This window comes from Eptesicus fuscus, chromosome 11 (genome assembly GCF_027574615.1).
Source record: "Eptesicus fuscus isolate TK198812 chromosome 11, DD_ASM_mEF_20220401, whole genome shotgun sequence".
In the NCBI taxonomy this organism is placed as follows: Eukaryota; Metazoa; Chordata; class Mammalia; order Chiroptera; family Vespertilionidae; genus Eptesicus; species Eptesicus fuscus.
Window position 1 is genome coordinate 47,274,625 of NC_072483.1, and position 19,227 is coordinate 47,293,851.

The following is a 19,227-nucleotide window of genomic DNA, read 5'->3' on the forward strand; positions in this document are numbered from 1 at the left end:
TTTAAAGTTGTGTTTTTAAAGGTGTTTTAGAGGCATGTTGCCAACCCTCTAACTTATATCTTCATTTCTTAAAGAGGCTTCAAATCTCTTTAAATTTTTTTCTTAAAATAGAGAGGGAAAATGAAAAGAAAAAGTACCATAAGGTTGCTGGTTCCAAAATAAAAATGTTCTTGTTCTGAAAGCCCACTGCCCTCAGTGCTGTGCTCTGTTGCCTGTAACAAGCGTTTCTCTTCACCAGGAAACATCTTTATGGGTTGTTTCATTACAACCTCACCATGCTTGGATTTGAATCGCTTCCAGATCCCACGGATACCTGGGAAATTATAGAGACCATCGGTAAAGGCACCTATGGCAAGGTCTACAAGGTCACCAACAAGAGAGATGGGAGCCTGGCTGCAGTAAAAATTCTGGATCCAATCAGTGTAAGTGACGGAGGTCCAGCGTTACCACAGTATAGCATTTCACGCACATTGAGGTTCCCACTCCTTTCCTAGTTGTACGGGTGCTTTTCACGAGAGCTGGCATGAAATCTCAAAACGAGTCACGGTTTGTCAGCTCATCGGAGTGACAGGACTCCTTTGGGAGTTTAAACCTTCCTTGACTTTCTGTTTCTTGTCCAGTTTCCTGTTGTTTTGATTTTGGCCGTCTGGGCTCTTCTGAAGGTATTCTCTAGAAAAGAGTGATGTATTTCACTCCCTGGGCTTACACAGAGGCTGCGCTCTCTGCAAGTTACCAAGTGACCCACACCTGTGGTGCCTAATCACCTTAGCCTGGCCTCTCATTTCAGAGCCCTGCGCATCGAGGCTATAATGAGGACGTCGTATTGCACAGTGAGGTTATAGGTGTCCTAGCCTGTGTCGGGTCCCTTCAAGCGACCTCTCCTTAACTGCTTTGAAAATTTGGGCATTTTTAAATTTAAAAAAATCTATAATAATACTGCTAACGAAAAAAAGATATAATAAAGACCTTTTATTGATATAATAGTTAGTTCGATGTATTCAAGATGTGGTAGTGATGACATTAAAAATGCAGAGTAAACATACTTCCTTCGCTGATCACTTGATTGTGACGTCATGCCTGTGCCCCTCCTCACACATTAGGCTGAATCCCGCGTGCATTGTTTCAACCCTCTGTAGGATATGGATGAAGAGATCGAAGCAGAATATAACATTTTGCAGTTTCTTCCTAATCATCCCAACGTTGTCAAGTTCTATGGGATGTTTTACAAAGCGGATGAGTGCGTGGGAGGACAGCTGTGGCTGGTCCTGGAGGTAAGAGGGTCTTGTTGGGGAACTCTCCACTCGGACAGAGCTCCCGGGGCACGCAGATGTGTTTTAGCCTGAATACTGGACCACACACATTTGAGAAGTCGGTCCCTCCTGTGTGTCGCAGGTACCTTACCAGGTGTGGCACTCTCCTCCACAGTCCTTCCAGGTGGGCTGTGCACTGAAAATGTGCCTGTTTCTCTGCTTCAGAATTTTAATAATCACTTCTGCTACTCCCGAGTGACTACAGGAACACAGTTGGAAAAGGTTATTTTCTTCCCTATATTGGGAATGTTTGGTAGAAAACGTGATTAGAACTCATTTTCAAAAATTGTTAGCCCAAGGTTTACTTGGCTCACCAAGTTTGGATTAGCCCGTTTATGTTTATTAATCCTCAGCTTAGATTGGGTTTTCTCAAAACAGATTCTGAGGGTTGTGTGACAGGGTTATTGGCGAGATCATGCAGGAGATGGGCCTGGAAGGGAGAGAGGAAGGCAGGACTGGGCAAGGAGACACTGAGCAGCAGTGTGGTTGCAACAGAGGCTTCAGCCCATCCTCTGGGGGGCGAAGAGCTGCCCTGGATTTGTGCTGTGCTGGGGCGGGGTGGCCTGTGTGTGTGTGTGTGTGTGTGTGTGTGTGTGTGGGGGGTAGGGGGCGGCGGCAGTTCCCTGTAGCTGGGGGCAATTCCTTGTGCTGCTGGTAGCTGGGAGCAGCCAAATTCCCAGCCGGGAACCTGAAGAGGGAGTCTGAAAGGAGTGCCGCTGTATCCACCGTGTCCGCCTTACTTCTCCCTCATTAGTGGGACTGAACGTGCAAGAGTCAATTCCCCACAAACCCAGTGGAACTAAATGGCAGACACAATCATGACAATCTATGAAATTAGTATATTAGGATAGGTCTACTGCGTCCTACTCACAAAGCTCATCCTGATTTGTTCTGGACCCTGCCCCTGGGGACCAGTACGTGCCTCTGTGCCTAGGGTCACCCAGTGAACCAGGGGCACGTGGACACATGTGGAAGCCGTAAGAGAGAAGCAAAAAGGAGAGGCCCGCCCTCAGTTCACTGTCTAGCGCCTCTTGTTTGCATCTCCTGCCTAGCTCTGGAAGGGCCTGGGTCTGGGGAAATATAGACTTGTTTCCATGGCAACCATGTATGGGGAATTCACTTGTTATATTCAAATGGGATAATCTGCAGGAAAACCAATTTGAACATTTCTGTCACATCAATTGCCTTCCTCAGAACATAAAGATGTAAGGCGTTTTGGTTTTCAGAAATCATCTTTGTTTAGTTGGCTGGTTGTCATCTAACACATTCTCATAGTATCAGATTTTATTATTTCCCTTCCCTTCGCTGAAAACATTTCAGATTTTATCCTGCCAATAAAGCTCTAGCATAACACTAATTTTTAAAACGCTGCTTTTCTTGGGACATGGAAAGTAGTGTTTCTAGTGTCTCTGATTATATTCTTCTTCAGCTCTGTAAGATCTCCATGTTTTAAACCTCATTATCCTATCTAATAAAGAGGGAATATGCTAATTGACCCTCACACCATTGCAAATATGGCAGCACCTGCAGCCAATAAGGAGGGAATATGCTAATTTATTGCCCCACCCTCAAAGAGGGTGGCACCCACAGCCAATAAGGAGGGAATATGCTAATTGCTGCCACACTCTCAAAGATGGTAGTGCCCAGTCCCCTCAGCCCCGCCAGGGCAGCAGGCACATGACAAGGCCGGGCCTGCCCCCAGGCGGGCTCGGCCGCTCCATATGCCTGCTTCCGGAGTCCCCCAGTCCTCTCAGCCCCCCAGCTGCCCAGGGCTGGCCCGAGGCACAGGCAAGCCTTGGATGGTGGCTGCCCAGCCACCCAGGGCCACCTGAGGCTCAGGTAACCAGGGCTGGCCGAGGCTTGCGCTGCCAGCAGTGGCAGCAGCAGAGGTGTGATGGGGCGTCGCCTTCCCCTGATCGCCCGGTCGCCTCCCGCCCCTGAGGGCTCCCGGACTGTGAGAAGGGGCAGGCTGGACTGAGGGACCCCCCCTCCAGTGCATGAATTTTCATGCACCGGGCCTCTAGTAATTTAATAATGGAGAGACAGTGACCAAGAAATCTTAGATTCTGTTCATTTTTATCCCCTGACTCAAAAAGGCTTTGTATTTAAATATGGAGAATTGGAACTTCTAGGAACTTTCTAGGGCCTGAAAAGAGGCCTCCCCCGTGATGTGACCAGGCAGGCAGGTGGGCTGCTCAGACCTGTGGCCACCTGGAGAGTAAATGCTCTTTCCGATGAGGAGTGACCGGAGGCGGGCCCTCCAGGCATGGCCAAGGCAGCTGGAAAGAGCCCCGCATGGTCTGGAGATGAGAAGGAGCCCAGAACCGTTCACTTAGCCTTGTGCATATGCTCCCCTGCAGGCTGTCTTTGCTTTTTCAGGGTGACCACGGATAGATAACAAGGCTGCCCTGAGACACTGAATTATGCATACCTCAGCAATACAATACTCTGACATTTATGCCTCTTGCAGATTGTTTTGATCCCTGCAAAGTTGGTTGTAGAGGGAAGCAGATGTCCTCAGGTCTTTTCTGTCCCAGAACAGGCCCTCTATACCAGGCTGCTAAGTGATTAAGAGTGTCCAGTGCCCACAATATGCAGATAGAAACAGGGATTTCTGGGCTCCTACACCTGGCAGAAACCTCGGCCTTTCTTCAGGACAGCCCCCTTGTGTTCTGTTGGGAAACGGAGCCCAGAGAAGGAGTGACAGGCCTCCAGTCACATAACGAGCTAAATGGCAGAACTGGGGGGAGAACCAAACTTGGGTCCCATCACATGCTGCTGTCTCTGGTCCTAGAACACAGAGTTGGGCTCAGCCAGTGTGGCACAGTGGTTGAGCATCAATGTATGCTCAGAAGGTCACCATTCGATTCCCAGTCAGGGCACATGCCTAGGTTGCGGGCTTGATCCCCAGTAGGGCATGCAGGAGGCAACCAATTAATAATTCTCTCTTATCATTGGTGTTTCTATCTCTCTCTCCCTTTCCCTTCCTCTCTGAAATCAATAAAAAAATATATATATTTTAAAAAACACCAAAACCAAAAAAACAGTTGGGCTCTCTGGCTGGGATCACAGTTTCTGGTCTCTCTCACACACACAGTGGGAAGACCATGATGTCCACACAGTACCTTGACCGTTTTGCTTCCTTGGCAACAATCTTGTTTTGTTTTTGTTTTTTCTTCTTTTAATTTTTTTTTTAGAGAAAGAGGGAGAGAAAGGGAGGGAGAGGGAGAGAGAGAAACATCAATGAAAGAGGGAAACATTGATCAGCTGCCTCCTGCACGCCCCATACCAGGGATCTAGCCTGAAATCTGGGCATGTGCCCTGACCTGGAATCAAACCGGTAACCCTCCGTGCACTGGATAATGCCCAACCCACTGAGCCAGGTCCCTCAGCAGCTTTTGGTAGGAGTGCTTTAGGAGATTCACACAGTAAAATTATGATGTGTTTAATATTGTTCTCCTCATCATGCATATTGAGATTAAATTTATGTCGCCTTTGCTGTTTCCTTGCTGAATGAGCTGAAAGGACCAGTGAGCAGCTATTTCACGGAGCAATTCTAAAGGATAGAAAAATGTTATTAATAGCCCCCTTAAATCACCACAGCTCTGAAAACAAAAGCAAATGAAAACGTCATTTCTGAAATTCATTGCTAATTGTTGGCAGAAAGCAAAGCTCCATTTATGACAGGCATCTTCTGTATCAGAAAGATAGGCAGGGAAGGCCCTCACACAGAATAATGTTTCAGAGAATTTCCGAATAACTTTTATTCTAAGTTAATATTAAATTTAAAAAAATCTATAAGTCCATCTAAATTAAATATAATAAGAATTTAGACCTTTAAGGAAAACACACCTAGTTTGCACTAAGACATTAACTAAATTTTACTTCAGCATAAAATCTTCACCAGGTAGATACTATTAATTTCAGCATGAATCATATGTTCAACTTAAAAGAAATAGTTTGGAGGCTAGGGTATTAGTAAATGAGGCTGAAACGTAAAAAACAAAGAAAACAAAAACCAAAAACAAACAAACAAACAAACAAAAGCCTTCTTATATTTTAAACCAGATAAAAAATATATTTAATCTGTTTTTTTTTCTCCCAGAGATCTATGTATAAGTTCAGTAAATAAGCTGATTGTAGGGGGTAAGAGGGGGGACACCTTTGTCCAGTATTTGCTTTAATGAAAGGCTCTAGAAAGTCCAGTATAGGCCTGAATATCACCGCAAGTGTTGTACTTTCATCTGTTGATACTGTGGCATGAGTCAAGTTGATCACATTAACAAATCAGGGTCACAGCAGGACTCTGATGGTCTGGAACAGGGGTGGCCAGAGATGGTTAGAAAGCACTGATTCAGATGGCAGGTTCTGGTGGGATTCTAGAATGGGAGTCACTGGAGTGCTGGGGGCCAGGAGGAAGGCACAGAAAGAACACTTGGGAGTGGAGAAGAAGGGAGGGACTGAAATGGAACAGAGTTGCGTCCTACATACATGTGCTGTATGTGCTCAGCAAAAGCAAGAGACAGTTAGAAGCTGAGGAGTGGAGTGATTCTGCCCACCCACTGTTCTGCTCAGGGAGCAGGTGTCCTGGACAGAAACTGAGATGGGAGGTGGGCATCCTGGGGCCCCTCTACCGCTTGTGATGTGAGCATCTCCCCACTCTGACTAGAACTCTAGGTTGCAAGGGACATCATTTTCATTCTTTTAGGTACAAACCAGTGGCTTCACCTGGTGTCAGCAAAACAAACACAATTGTTCCCAACAGTGTGGAGGGAAAATATAAGTTGTGCTGGCCTTCCTGAGAGGTGGACATCACCCAGCGCTTGCTGCCTAAGGCTTCTTCTAGGGTGATTTTGATGACCCTTGGCTTTTGCTTTATGCCCTGTATGGAGCCTAACATCCTTGGCAGAGAAAGTCCACTGACCAAAAGGACACTGAGAAGAAATTTCTCCCAATTCTGCACTCTGACTAGGTCAAGTCAACGTGCCAGTGCAGAATCTACTTACAAGTTGGAGTTTTGACTAGAATAAAGGTCTGGCGATTGTGTTGCATCGGCCTTTTTAATAACAGGGAGGAAAGTTGATGGCTAATTGAGCAAGGAATATTTTATTGCTTGAAATTATGACCACCTTAGCAAATGCACATACTGTGATCGAATCAATAGTCAATGATGTTTTGGAAAATGGATGTGGTACGTAAATGATTTTCTATTTTTCTTGGTTCAGAGCAAAATGCTCATTAAATTCTAGATGCATCCGGCTGCTGCATTTGCTGAACGCTGAGGGCGTAGGGAGGAATGCAGACATGGAGACACACCTCTGTTTGAATCTGAAGGCTGGCAGAGTGGGTGGCAATATTGGAGACATTGAAATACAATTTCTTGCCAGGCTTTTAAAATGCTCAGTCCACTTCACTGAACATTTACCCTGGTCCGACAATTGTAGTGTGCACCCGATTTCCTTTTTATATCCAAGTACCCAAAGTGCTTTCTCTACAACCCACGGGCTGCCCTTTAAAACTTTGCTGGGTGGCTTATCAACTTAGCAGAACAATTTCCTCTGAAGTTTCCCTGAGCAGTTTAATTATATGCTTTTTTTTTGTGTGTGGCAGTCAGACAGCTCTTAAACCCTGACATTTAGTGAGCCAAAGGCACCGACTGAGTCAAGATCCTTTTGTTGTTTTTAAACTCACAGCTTAGTTTTGATCCCGCTGACAAAATGGCTGTTCTGAATCCCTTCACAGGTTCTAGAGCTAAGAAGGTTTATAAGTTGGCTACCTATATAAACTATCGCTGTATGGGCTCCTTTTGCAAAAATGGCCACGTTTAAACTAGGTTAGGAGAGAGGCTGAAATGAGGTTTCAACGGAAAATTCCAGAGTTGAGTTAGCTTGGATCGTCACCCAGTACTTAATGTGAACTTTCTCTGGGTAGGATTTTAATAGTGCGCTTGCGATTCAGGAAAGCACCTGCCTCCCTGAGAGAGGAGCCAGGCTGAGAAGTGGCTCTGAAGAAGGTGTTAGAGTGCCTTGCATTCCTGTAACTGCTTTGGCCTTAGAGGATCAAGAACTGTATTAATATTTCCCTTATTTTCACATGATCCCTAGACTGTCTCTTCTTCACTTTCTACATATGGTTGATCAGAAGTTCCTGTCTATCCTGACTCATAAAAGCCTCTGTCCCCGACCTTCATCCCCATGACTCCTGACCTTTTGACCCTGCCTCTCATGATTGCTTCAATACCTCCTAACAGAGGTCAAGCTTCTGGCATCTTCCTGTTCTGTCCACCCTCCAATCTGCTGCCCAAGTCATCTTTCTAGAATACAAGTCTGAACAGAGTTGTCCTGCCTAAAACTTGTTAATAATGTATTATTCTTATCTAATAGTATATTTTGCTACTATCTATATATATATATAAAAGGCTAATATGCAAAGTGTTCCCTTGGGAATTCGACTGGGAGAAAGGGAGTTCGATCACTTGCTGTGACGTGTGCTGACCACCAGGGGGGTGGCATGGAACATTGGTGGGCAACCAGAGGCAGCGGGGTTGCTGAGGGAGTGAGGGAAGGAGGAGGCAGGGAGGCAGGGAGGCGGTGAACCTGATTGGCCCTGCTCAGCCCTGATTGCTGGCCAGGCCTAGGGACCCTTCCTGTGCATGAATTTTGTGCACCGGGCCTCTAGTAATATATGTGTCACAATACAGCTCATACCCCTTATCAGGGCAGACCTGTCATTCTCTATTTCCCACCTTCCTTCCCCATCTCCCTGCCCTAGGGCCCTAGAACTCTTTGTCACAACAATAGCAGAATGTTTAGAGTACACACACACACACACACACACACACACTCCTCATTCTTTCATGTTCCCTTTGCGCACGATGTTCTTTTGCCAGGGATGCCCTTCCCCTTCTTGTTCACTTTCCATGCACTCATTTGTCCTTCAAACTCATTATAAATGTTACATCCTCTAGGACGATTTCTCAGATTGTCCCCCTTCATCCTGCCTCAGCAGAGGTTGCCATTCCCTCTTCTGTGTCATCCTACTCCCTCAGGCACACCCCTAGTTCCACATGCCACACTCCTACTTACTCATGTGTGCATTTGTGGTGGTGGGCTCTTTGAGGGCAGAGACTGTGTTGTATTCATGTTTGCATAATGGGTATGGACCTGGCAGTCACAAACTATTGAGAACAAAGAGGTAACTTTCTTTTCAGTAACTGAGCCCAGCTTTGTTCTGGAGTCTCTGGCCTGCCTAGAGGAGACAACCAATTTTAACTCATTCTGTTAAACTCAGTCCCACTGAGTGACTTTTTGGGGAAGAGGCAAATTTTAGTATTTATATCCCACTTTCACAGTCCAGTTCAAAGCTCAGTCATTTGGGCAAGGACTGGTATTTTTAGAGCCTTTCTTTCTTCCCATTCCCTCTCCCCGAGTGGCACCTGGATCTGCATATAAGCAAATGCTCATGTGAAGCCATGACAGTGGGAGCAGGGCCTCAGATTGTGTGGTGTCCCCCAGGTCCTTGTACTGTCTGCCTTTCCATGTCACCCCCTGTCCCTGGTCCCTGATGCTCCTTCCTATCATGAGGTTCTCACTCTCTTTGACCTTCTCATTCAGATGTTAGCCTTGTCCCTGTCCCCAAATGGAGCATAAAGTTCTGAATCTCCTGCAACTCATGAGCAGGCTGTAGGGAATTGTTATAATCCCAGAGTACACAAATGCTGCAACTCCACTCCATAAATCTGACATGCAATGGCAACTCTAGAAAGAACTGCTGGGTGGGCTTCTGCTGCCTGTGGTGTCAGGATGGCAGACAGGAAGACTGGAAATGCAATGCATTCCCGCCCAAATATCAAGGGCATCCATGTTGCCCCTTCTGGTCTGTTCTTATCCTCAAAATGCATGTTTTAAAAAACAGTACTTATGTAAAATGAAAAATATCCAATATCCAATAAGTCACCATGCCCTCTCGTTTGAATTTCTAAATAATGACTTGTGCTTTTACATTTCACTTGACAACTAAAAAAATCAACTTTTTGGACATGCACTTTCACTCATAAATCATTATCTTGAATACACACACACACACACACACACACACACACAACTAGATTTAGCTATGTAATGGAATTTTGAAGTTTAATTATTTCTACCTGGAGTTTTATGATCTGCAAATTTATTTTACTACATGAGGCTTTTATTCTTATCTTCTTTTTCTTTTTTCTTTTTGTATGTATTTTGCTGTTGTTTCTCTCTCTCCTGCATTTCCTCTTCAGCTGTGTAACGGGGGCTCAGTCACCGAGCTTGTCAAAGGTCTACTCATGTTCGGCCAGCGGTTGGACGAAGCAGTGATCTCATACATCTTATATGGAGCCTTATTGGTAAGAAAGTCCAATGTTCTGGGGATGACAGCAGAAGAGGCAATTTGTCATGGGTTGGATCCCCATTTCATATTAACAAGGGGGAACCGCCCCATAATATAAAAGGTGTGTAACAGCAGGGGTGTTAGATTCCTAATAGTACTGTACTTGTTTTAAAATAACCATGCAACATTTCCCTTCCTCTTTCCTGTTGTTTGGTGGTGGTGGGATGCCACGCAGGGCCTTCAGCATTTGCACAATAACCGAATCATCCACCGTGATGTCAAGGGGAATAACATTCTTCTGACAGCAGAAGGAGGAGTTAAGCTCGTTGACTTTGGTAATGACTGCTTGTCGTTTGTTTTCTTGATGTGTGCAGTTACCCACAGGCAACAATTTATTGCAGTCTCAGAAGGCTGGGGCCTCTGTGCTACGCCACAGGCTGAGGGACTTTTCCCATCAAACACAGGCTGGCGAGTGGGGGGTTTACCAGATGGATCACCCTAAGAGAGGCTGTTTGTTAATCTATTTTCAGCTTTAGAAGCAATTTTATTAAAGAGAGAAAATAAAAAGTGTTTCAAAAGAAGGATTTGACAGAAAACCTTTTTGCTTTTCTGGGAAGAATTTCATGTCTCAGGGCAATTGTCCATAATTTACATTTTGTCATTTCTTCATTTGCATATGAAAAGAGAAAGCAGTTTGGTTTTTCAAATGACTTTCTCTAGCCTTAGGCATACTTATTCCCAGTGAGCAGAAGGTAAACTAGTCCTTTGGGTCTGGGAACTAACCTCCCTGTAAATTGTGATTATTGCTGCTACACGTGAGGCTGGTTGAACTGGAAACATTGACAGGAAATGGAAGTGTGAAAAGAAATGTGGAGCAAAATGACCTAAGGCCAGAGAACTATTAAATATCCCCTTGCAACACTCATGTACTGATATTCACAAACCAACAAACCGCTTGGTTTTCCTTCTTAAGTTTATTGAATGGTTTAATCTTCTAAATGAGTTCAACAACAGCTAGTACTCTAGCATGATTGTTACAAATAATGAGAATAAATTTATAGAAGCATTTTAAAAAATGTTCTTTAACAATGTCAATGTAGTGGGAGAAAAGACCAATGATTTTGACTAGTCTTCGCTTTATTGGTAAGAAAGAATTCAATGTTAAAATATATCAGCAAATCATTTGCTCAGAAGAAATTACTCAAAAATAGATGAAGTTAGCCCTAGCTGGCTTGGCTCAGTGGATAGAGCATCGGCCTGGGGACTGAAGGGTCGCGGGGTTTGATTCCGGTCAAGGGCATATGCCTGGATTGCGGGCTTGATCCCCAGTAGGGGGTGTGCAGGAGGCAGCCGATCAATGATTCTCTCTCATCATTGATGTTTCTATCTCTCTCTCCCTCTCCCCTCCTCTCTGAAATCAATAAAAAAATAGTTAAAAAATAATAAATGAAGTTACTTAGGTGTATTGGCCTATCTACTAAAGAGCAAGCAAAGGAAAATAGAGGGGGGCACTTTAAGTTTTATGCTCCTCTTTCTATATAAGGAATGGTATAAGTCCACAAATGTGCTGGTATAAAGAGAGCCGGCTCAAGGCTAAGACAGATAAAGTACATTGGAATTATATTGAAATTCAGGTCCTCAACACTGAGCCTTACATAATAACTTAGTCAATTTATTTTCCCATTTGACAAACATAGTTTTCTCGTTAGTTTTCTAGGTAAGATAAGGCACTGGAAACTTTTTATGTCTATACTGATGCTCTGTTATAGATAACACATGCCAGTTTTCTTTCTCCATAAAATGAAAACCATTTTAAGAAAGAAATCACCTGAAATATATTGGAAATATGATAGAAATATATTTTTGGTTGATCCTGGTTGTCAATGTTTTCTTCTGATTCCAATTTTGCAGCAATATGGATAGGAATGCTTACTAGGAAAAAAATTCCAGTGATATAGATAAAGTGATAAATGTTCCCACATAGGGTCAGCAAACTAGGGTTCAGCTAAATCTGATCTGCCTCCTGTTGGCTTTTGAGCTAAGAATATATATATATATATATATATATATATATATATATATATATGTACATTTTTTAAATAGTTGGGGAAAGAATCAAAAGAAGAATATTTTATGACATGTGATAATTACATGCATTGATGAGTAAATTTTTGGTAAATGTGTGGTCTGTGATTAGTTTTGCACTATAATGGCAGAATTGAGAGCTGTGATAGACCATATGGCTCACAAAGTCTAAACTATTTATTATCTGATCCTTTGTGGAAAAAGTTTGCCAACCCCTGGTCTAGCATCATCCTCAGCTCACTACTCAATTCTGATGCCCTTGCCTTATAGGTGTGTCAGCTCAGCTCACCAGTACACGTCTAAGGAGAAACACATCTGTTGGCACCCCCTTCTGGATGGCCCCTGAGGTAAGTAGAGGGCATCTATTTCTTGTGTTGAATGCCTTGATACTATGACTTTTTATGGGAAATTCATATGTTTCACAAAATGTTCAGAAAGAAGGAAATTCTTTATCCTCATTAAACTGTAAGTGTTATGGTTTGATGAGTGACAACAATGACACTTAATCTCAGAAGAGCAAGATTAAGTCACAGCTAGCCAATAGGATGCCTTCATGCATTTAAAAAAGGTGCCTCCTCCAGAAAATGTAGCTCTCTCCAAGGGTCTTGGCTTGGACTCATCAAACTTTTATGTAAATTAGAAAATGTCACCTTCCCTGGAGAGATGCAGCCTCAGTGACACATGGCTTGATAAAGCGACAGATTTCAGCTCCAACTGGAACTACATACAGTGTTCCTGGTTGTTCTTTTGTGGGGTTGTTGTTACAAGGTATATAGCAGCTAGTCTTATGTATGTTTTTGTTTCCCAATTAAACCTGGGATTTGGTCCTAATTTAGTTTTGGCATCATCATGGAACTCCCTGTGAGGTGATGCATGCAGAAGTTTGGAGAATCTCCCAGCTAGATAAGGCATACCATGACACACAGGTACAGTTTTGCTTGTTAAGTCAGCATTTAATTCCACTACTCTGGCCCGTGCCTGAGAGCAGCCCTCTGGGATTAAGCCAATGGGTTCTTTTTGTAAGGGGACTCAGGCAATCATCTTTTCAGAGTTCTTTCCATCTCCATTCTGTCCCATGGTTGTCTTTCTTCCGTGTGTCTGCCAAGGTGACCTCCTACATGGTAATTGGCTCACAGCAGTCTGCTCACCTCTCTTCAGTGGCTCCCTATTCTCTATGTCCCTCTCTTTCATGCTTGGTAATGGACAGGCCCATTTTAGAGAAAAAGAAAAACCCTTCAGATTCCAGTGTTTACTTAAATCTTAAATGTTTCTTAGATAGTTTTAAAAAACATAAAACTAAAAAAATAAACTCCTAATCACTTATATTTATAGAACTATAAAACAAAAAGAAAAATGTATTATGAAAAGACAACAAACCCAGTAACATTCAAGTAAGCACCTTTAATTTACTGAGGCAAATGACATTGTTTTCGGAAACTCGGTTGTCCTTTGCAAAGTGAATATGTTTCAGAGCCTGACAGCACAGATTATTTTAAGTTATTTTGTCAAACTTACTACCCTGTCCCATGTGGAGACCTCGTCTCACCACCACTTTATTTCAGCTGGGGTGCTCTCTGTTCAAATAGGACCTCCTTTGGCCTCTAACTGGTACATCTCTGGCTTGGTGCCAGCTTAACAATAACCGTAAGTCTGGTCACTGAAACTGTGTGGCCAATGGTCACCCAGATGATCTGGAACGTGTTTTTACCACTATCCCTCCAACGTTATTATTATTAATACAATTATCATTGGGAAAAAACCCCACAAAACAAAAATTTTCATAGGGATCTCATGAACCCCACTTTGAGAAACACCACAGGACAAAATCAAAACTCCTTTGGACGGTGAACAAAGCCCTTCAGTTCCAACCCTTATCTTGCTGTCAGCCTCATCTCAGGTTATTTTTCTCCAACTTACTTGCGCTTAATGACGCAACAGTAGTGAACACCAAGTAATTCTCCAAGTTCATCCTGATATATTATTCCCTTAGGCCCTCTTGTGCATTGTTATATTGTCTGGAGTGGCCCTGAGAACCCTGGAACTTCCTTCCTCAGTTTCAGCTCAAATGCATCTTCCCCCAGGAAACCTTCCCTGATCCCTGGCTGACACTGAGGCTCCTCCTCCTAAATTACCACCGCAGTCTTCACACCTTCCATCAGCACCGTGGCCATCCTATTGGAATTGTTAGCAGGCAGGTCTGCCAGCTGGCCTCTACGCTCTGGCAGGGACTTGGGACACGCAGCGCTCAGTGTAGTGCTCGGTACAGAGTAGGGAGGCGCTCATCAGCATCTGTTGGAGGAACAAATCCATTGTTAAAGCAGCCAGAGGAGAAGATGAATTTGGAGGGTTGTTTGAGGATAGCTTTACGCCATTGGTATTAGCAAATTTCTCTGTAGATTTTAATTAACTAACTAATTAATTAACTTTTTGTTAATCCTCCCCTGAGCATATTTTTCATTGATTTTTATAGAGTGAATGGAAAGGAGGGGGAGATATATGCACCCCTATGTTCATAGCAGCACAATTCACAATAGCTAAGATTTGGAAACAGCCTAGGTGCCCGTCAGCAGATGACTGGATCAGAAAACTGTGGTACATCTACACAATGGAATACTATGCTGCCATAAAAAAGAAGGAATTCTCATCATTTGCAGCAACCTGGATGGAATTGGAGAACATTATGCTAAGTGAAATAAGCCAGTCAATGAAAGAAAAATACCACATGATCTCACTCATTTATGGATAATAAAGAACATTATAAACTTGAACAAAAAGATAGATACAGAGACAGTAAAGCATCAAACAGACTGTCAAATTACAGGGGGAAGGTTAAGGAGAGGTGGGGGAGATAAGAGATCAATCAAAGGACTTGTATGCATGCATATAAGCATAACCAATGGATGCAAAACTCTGGGGGGTGAGGGCATATATGGGAGTGGGGTGGGGGGTGGCAATGGTAAGATATGTACACATATAATACCTTAATAAAAAAATTGAAAAAAAAAAAAGAAAGGAGGGGGAGAGACACACAGAGAAAAACACCGATGTGAGAGAAACATCGATGTGAGAGAAACACATCTACTGGTTGCCTCCTGCATGCGCCCTCCCGGGACTGGGGGTTGAGCCTGCAACTGAGGTATGTGTCCTTGATCAGAAGTGAATCCACGACCCTTCAATCCACAGGCGGACACTTGAACCACGGAGCAAACTGGCTAGGGCTATAGATTTTAATTATTATTAAAGGAAAGCATAACTGAGGCTACGCAGCTCAAATTTGGGGTGACACAACCAGGGAGATGGCGTTTCTCTTCTAATTCATAGGAAGCTGGTGTTCTCAGAATCACAGGGGGACACAGAGAGGGCAGAACAAATGGGCCTTGCTAGGTTCCTCCCTGTCTACCTAGTTCAGGTTAAACTGTAGTTATCTGTGATGCTATATCTTTTTCTGGAGCAGGTCGTCTATCTAAATGCCTTTGAGGCAGTTGGGGGGAAGGTTCAAGTTTCTTTCTGAGTCTTTGGATCTTTAAAAATCAACAGAAATCAATATCCCAAAAGGCATGTTTTGGGGCGGCAAACTCTGCTTCCCTTCGATGTGATGGTATATTGGCCTTACCGTGCTTCCACTTCTGCTGTGTGAGTAACTGCTGGTTAGGTTAATTATGACAACAGTCACACAAGGCCGCTGTCAGAGGAATGAAACCATTGCAGGCGACCAGTGCTTCTGTGTTGAAAATGCAGCTGAAACATCCTTGATTCTATTTTATTTTTGAGATATTGAACCAAATTGTTCTTTTCCCATTCCCATTTCCATTTTTGTTTCACCAGCTGGAGTAACTGCAGTATTTAATTCAAATAGGCTGCGCTACAAACCAGGTAGTTAATGGAATGTGACCACACCACAATCAATTGTTGACGAGAGGTCCAAGTGCACAGTTCACTGGGGCAGCTCGAAGCTGCAGCTTGAATGGACTCTCATATGGTTAACGTTTTCCACTTATTTCCTCTCACTGCCTCATTTGGATACTACTAAAGATGAAAAATGCTGGGTAAAAGCAGTGTCATCTCAGCAATGTAGGAGGAGAAAAATCCTAGGCGTGGCCCAGGACTTTGTGTGATAGTACTTTGAAACAATGCTACGGGGAAATACTGTGTGGCACAGTAAAAGGGTTAATGTAAAAGTCCAGATCAGTACAATTTTTTTTTTTTTTTTTACAAACTGACCATGTCAGTAACATACAGTGACACAGGAAAGATTATTTTAAGAGGGAAAGACAAATGGGCAATGTAGAAACTATATATTGAACAGATTACCTGAACAAAATGACGTACACAATAGGAAATTAAAATTCTCAGGTAAGTGTAGAGATCAGTGATTCCAGAGCTGATCGATTCAGCAGCCCCGTAAACCATCAAAACCCCAGGTTCTTCATTTCCCTGGTGTGACCCCTGCGAGCTGCATGGCGTCGTTGTTAGGTGCCGACTCGGGATGGTTATGACACGACGCCTGTGAGTATCTGAGGGGCAGTAGTGGCTGAGCGTTCCAACAGCCACCATGCAAGAGCCAGGCACAAACCAATGCCGCCTTTCACTTTGGGGGCTGCTCTGATGGCCAGTGGGGAAGTTGAGTGGGTTCTCCTCCTGTCCTGGGGTCGAAGCCTTGCCCAGTCTGTCTTAGTTTCCTAGGCTGCCAGAACTCAGTAGCATAAACGGGTGGCTTAAAGCAACTGGACTTTATTGTCTCATGGAGACTAGGAGCCCGGCATCAAGGTGTCAGCAGCGCTGTTCCCTCTAAAGTGTCTAGGGTCTGCCTTGCCTCTCCAGCTTCTGGCCGCTGGCTGGCCGTTTCTGGTCTTCTGGGTGCCACAGCCAATCTCCAGTGTCTGCCTTCGTGGTCACATGCGCTCTCCCCGTGTCTGTCTTCACACGCCGTGCTCTTATAAGCACACCTATGGGTTTGGATTAGGGTCCACTCTGCTCCAGTATGATGTCATCTTAACGAATTCCATCTGCAGCAGCCCTGTTTCCAAATAAGTTCACATTCTGACGTACTGGGGGTTCGCATTTTAATACATCTTTTGCTTTTTTTTTTTTTTTTTTGAGGACACAATTCAACCCAAAACAACTCTCCAAATACTTAGCAGCTCTCATTTATAGTAAATAATTCCAATTTCCAAGGTAAATCAGACAGTCATTTGGAACCTACAGATCTGCATGTTACAGGTGCTCGCTTAGTTGGAGAGCTCAGCCTTTCCTGTCTGCGTTCTCTCTCTCTCTCTCTCTCTCTCTCTCTCTCTCTCTCTCTCTCTCTCTCTCTCTCTCTCTCTCTCTCTCTCTCTCTCTGCCTTAGGTGTCTGAGGCATACACAGTTCTTTCTGAATGTACCAAGCATAACAAATTGCCTTCCCACATAGGCCCTCAACACCTTCAGAATTTTGTTCTGTCCTACCTGCTCTCTGGCAATTTTAGTTATTATTATCTCCTGAGATGTCTGACCCAGGTTACTTCTCTCAACCTTCTGTGTACGTTGAGCCTCGGGTCTCCCAGCTTGTGACTTTAGCCTGTAACACATATATTCTCTCTCTCTCTCTCTCTTATAGTCACACCCACACAGTCTTTCCATTAGCCATGTTTATTGTCTCTTTTCTCTTCCATTGTCTCCTGACACCCAATTTCTTATAGTAAATAATATGAACAATAGTGTCTGACATTTGCATGGAACTTTCAATGTTATATTTTAAGTGTTCACGCCTACCTGTGAGGATGCCAGTTAGGCGTCATTGCATTGATCTTACACATATGGGATCCAAGGCTCTGCCAAGCTAAGTGCCCAGGGACACTGAGTGGATAAGTGGGTAGTAGTAACGGAAATCTATAGGTTGTAACTCACTGAACTAAGGGATTTTCAAAACAACCCACGCCCACCGACATATTGGTATTGCTCAGCTAGTATTTGCCATCAGACACATACCAGATAATATCCTGGTCTGTAGCAAAAAGGGATACAAACTTAATTTATGTTTATATGTATTTTTTTGATGGCAGGGGTTTAAGGGTAGTCGATCCTTTCCCACCATCACACATACATAAGAATTAAACTGAATGTTTGTAAATCACTGGAACCCAAGACAAGGTTAACCAACGTTACCATTATTGTTTTCATTGAGGACATGCGTAAACTGTGTTAAAATAACATACCTTTGGAGTCAGACCTTAAAGTTAATTGTATGCACTGGTGTGGCCGTGCTGATTGTTAGAGTCCTACAGTACTTCTATTCTGGATGGTACATGGCTGCTGCCCAGAAGTGTTTCTCAGCCACCTGAGGTACGTGTCTGTTTCCCGGGAACACCCAGACCTTTTAATGGTCCAGTAACTACAGGGGTGATGTCTGGAGGAGGGAATTCAAAGCCCAGCTCCAGCACCGTGAGCCAGCTGATTGTCGGAGAGTAGAACATTGTGCCTGCTAAGCAATGGGCAGTGGGAAGGAACTTGCACGTACTAAGGACCCACTAATGCACCAGGAACTGGGAAAGGTGCTTTTTCAGTACATTATTTTACTTTAATCTCACAACAGCTCTCTGCAGTAGATTTATTTTCTCCATTTTATCACTGAGGAAAATGAGGCCCAAAGAGGTGTAGGAAACATCGTGCCTAAATTTGCATACCCAGTGAGCACTGGGGCTGTTTTGCTTTTCAGAGAGCCTGAGAATGCAAGTCCCATTTTGCAGATGAAGAAACTGAAACAGGGCGAGGATACTCTCCATGCTACTTCAGGGCAGACTTGGCCCAGAATTCAGGTGCCCCCTGGCCTTGTCCTCTTTTGCTTTCATGTGTTCCTATGGGATGTTCAGTGTGGAACATGTGTGCTGAGACAGCTCATACAACAAAGACATGCGGAGACGTGGTGTAAGAATACTCTGATACTGGAGTGTGAGACACATCATTAAAAAGACGTGCATGAAGGGACCTATCACCTATAATTTATAGGTTGACTACACTTGCAATCTCACCAATGGGAGAATCAGCCCTATATTAAGGACCTTGCCATCTTCCGAAACAGCCAAAGGTCTGTTTTTGTATTAGAAAGCAGACTTGTGGATAAAATAAACATTTGCTTTTTCTTTAAAATTTATTTTTTCATTTTTACTTCCATCTGCTTCTTGTTGCAAACAAGAGCTAATCAGCTGAGCAGAGAAACAGATGTGCTGTGACAGCTCTCTCTGCCTGACAAAGGGTCCTTGACAGGGGATGGTTGCCATAGCAACCAGCTTACACCAATGCAGGCTTTTTGCAACCACTCTTGCCTTCATTAATTATGGCACTCCTAGCTAAACGATACAATGATGCTATTTTCTTTGGCACTGCCAGGACTAGAGATGACAAATGAGATGTTTTGTGTCAAAGGGCTGAAAAAGCCATAAAAGACAGAGCTGAAATATTATTGCCATCATTACCATTTTGTTCCCTAAGCTC

At 43.7% G+C, this 19,227-nt stretch overlaps 1 protein-coding gene across 1 annotated transcript in view; it reads left to right on the forward strand.

The window, feature by feature from the left end:
• The first annotated feature begins 275 nt into the window (after positions 1-275).
• MYO3B (myosin IIIB) overlaps positions 276-19,227 on the forward strand; it is a 357,251-nt gene continuing 338,299 nt past the window's right edge. Inside the window, exons 1-5 of the mRNA XM_054723043.1 lie at positions 276-422; positions 1,137-1,271; positions 9,583-9,687; positions 9,907-10,006; positions 12,027-12,103. Of these exons, the coding sequence (XP_054579018.1) occupies positions 276-422; positions 1,137-1,271; positions 9,583-9,687; positions 9,907-10,006; positions 12,027-12,103 (564 nt within the window). The remainder of the gene's footprint in view (positions 423-1,136; positions 1,272-9,582; positions 9,688-9,906; positions 10,007-12,026; positions 12,104-19,227) is intronic.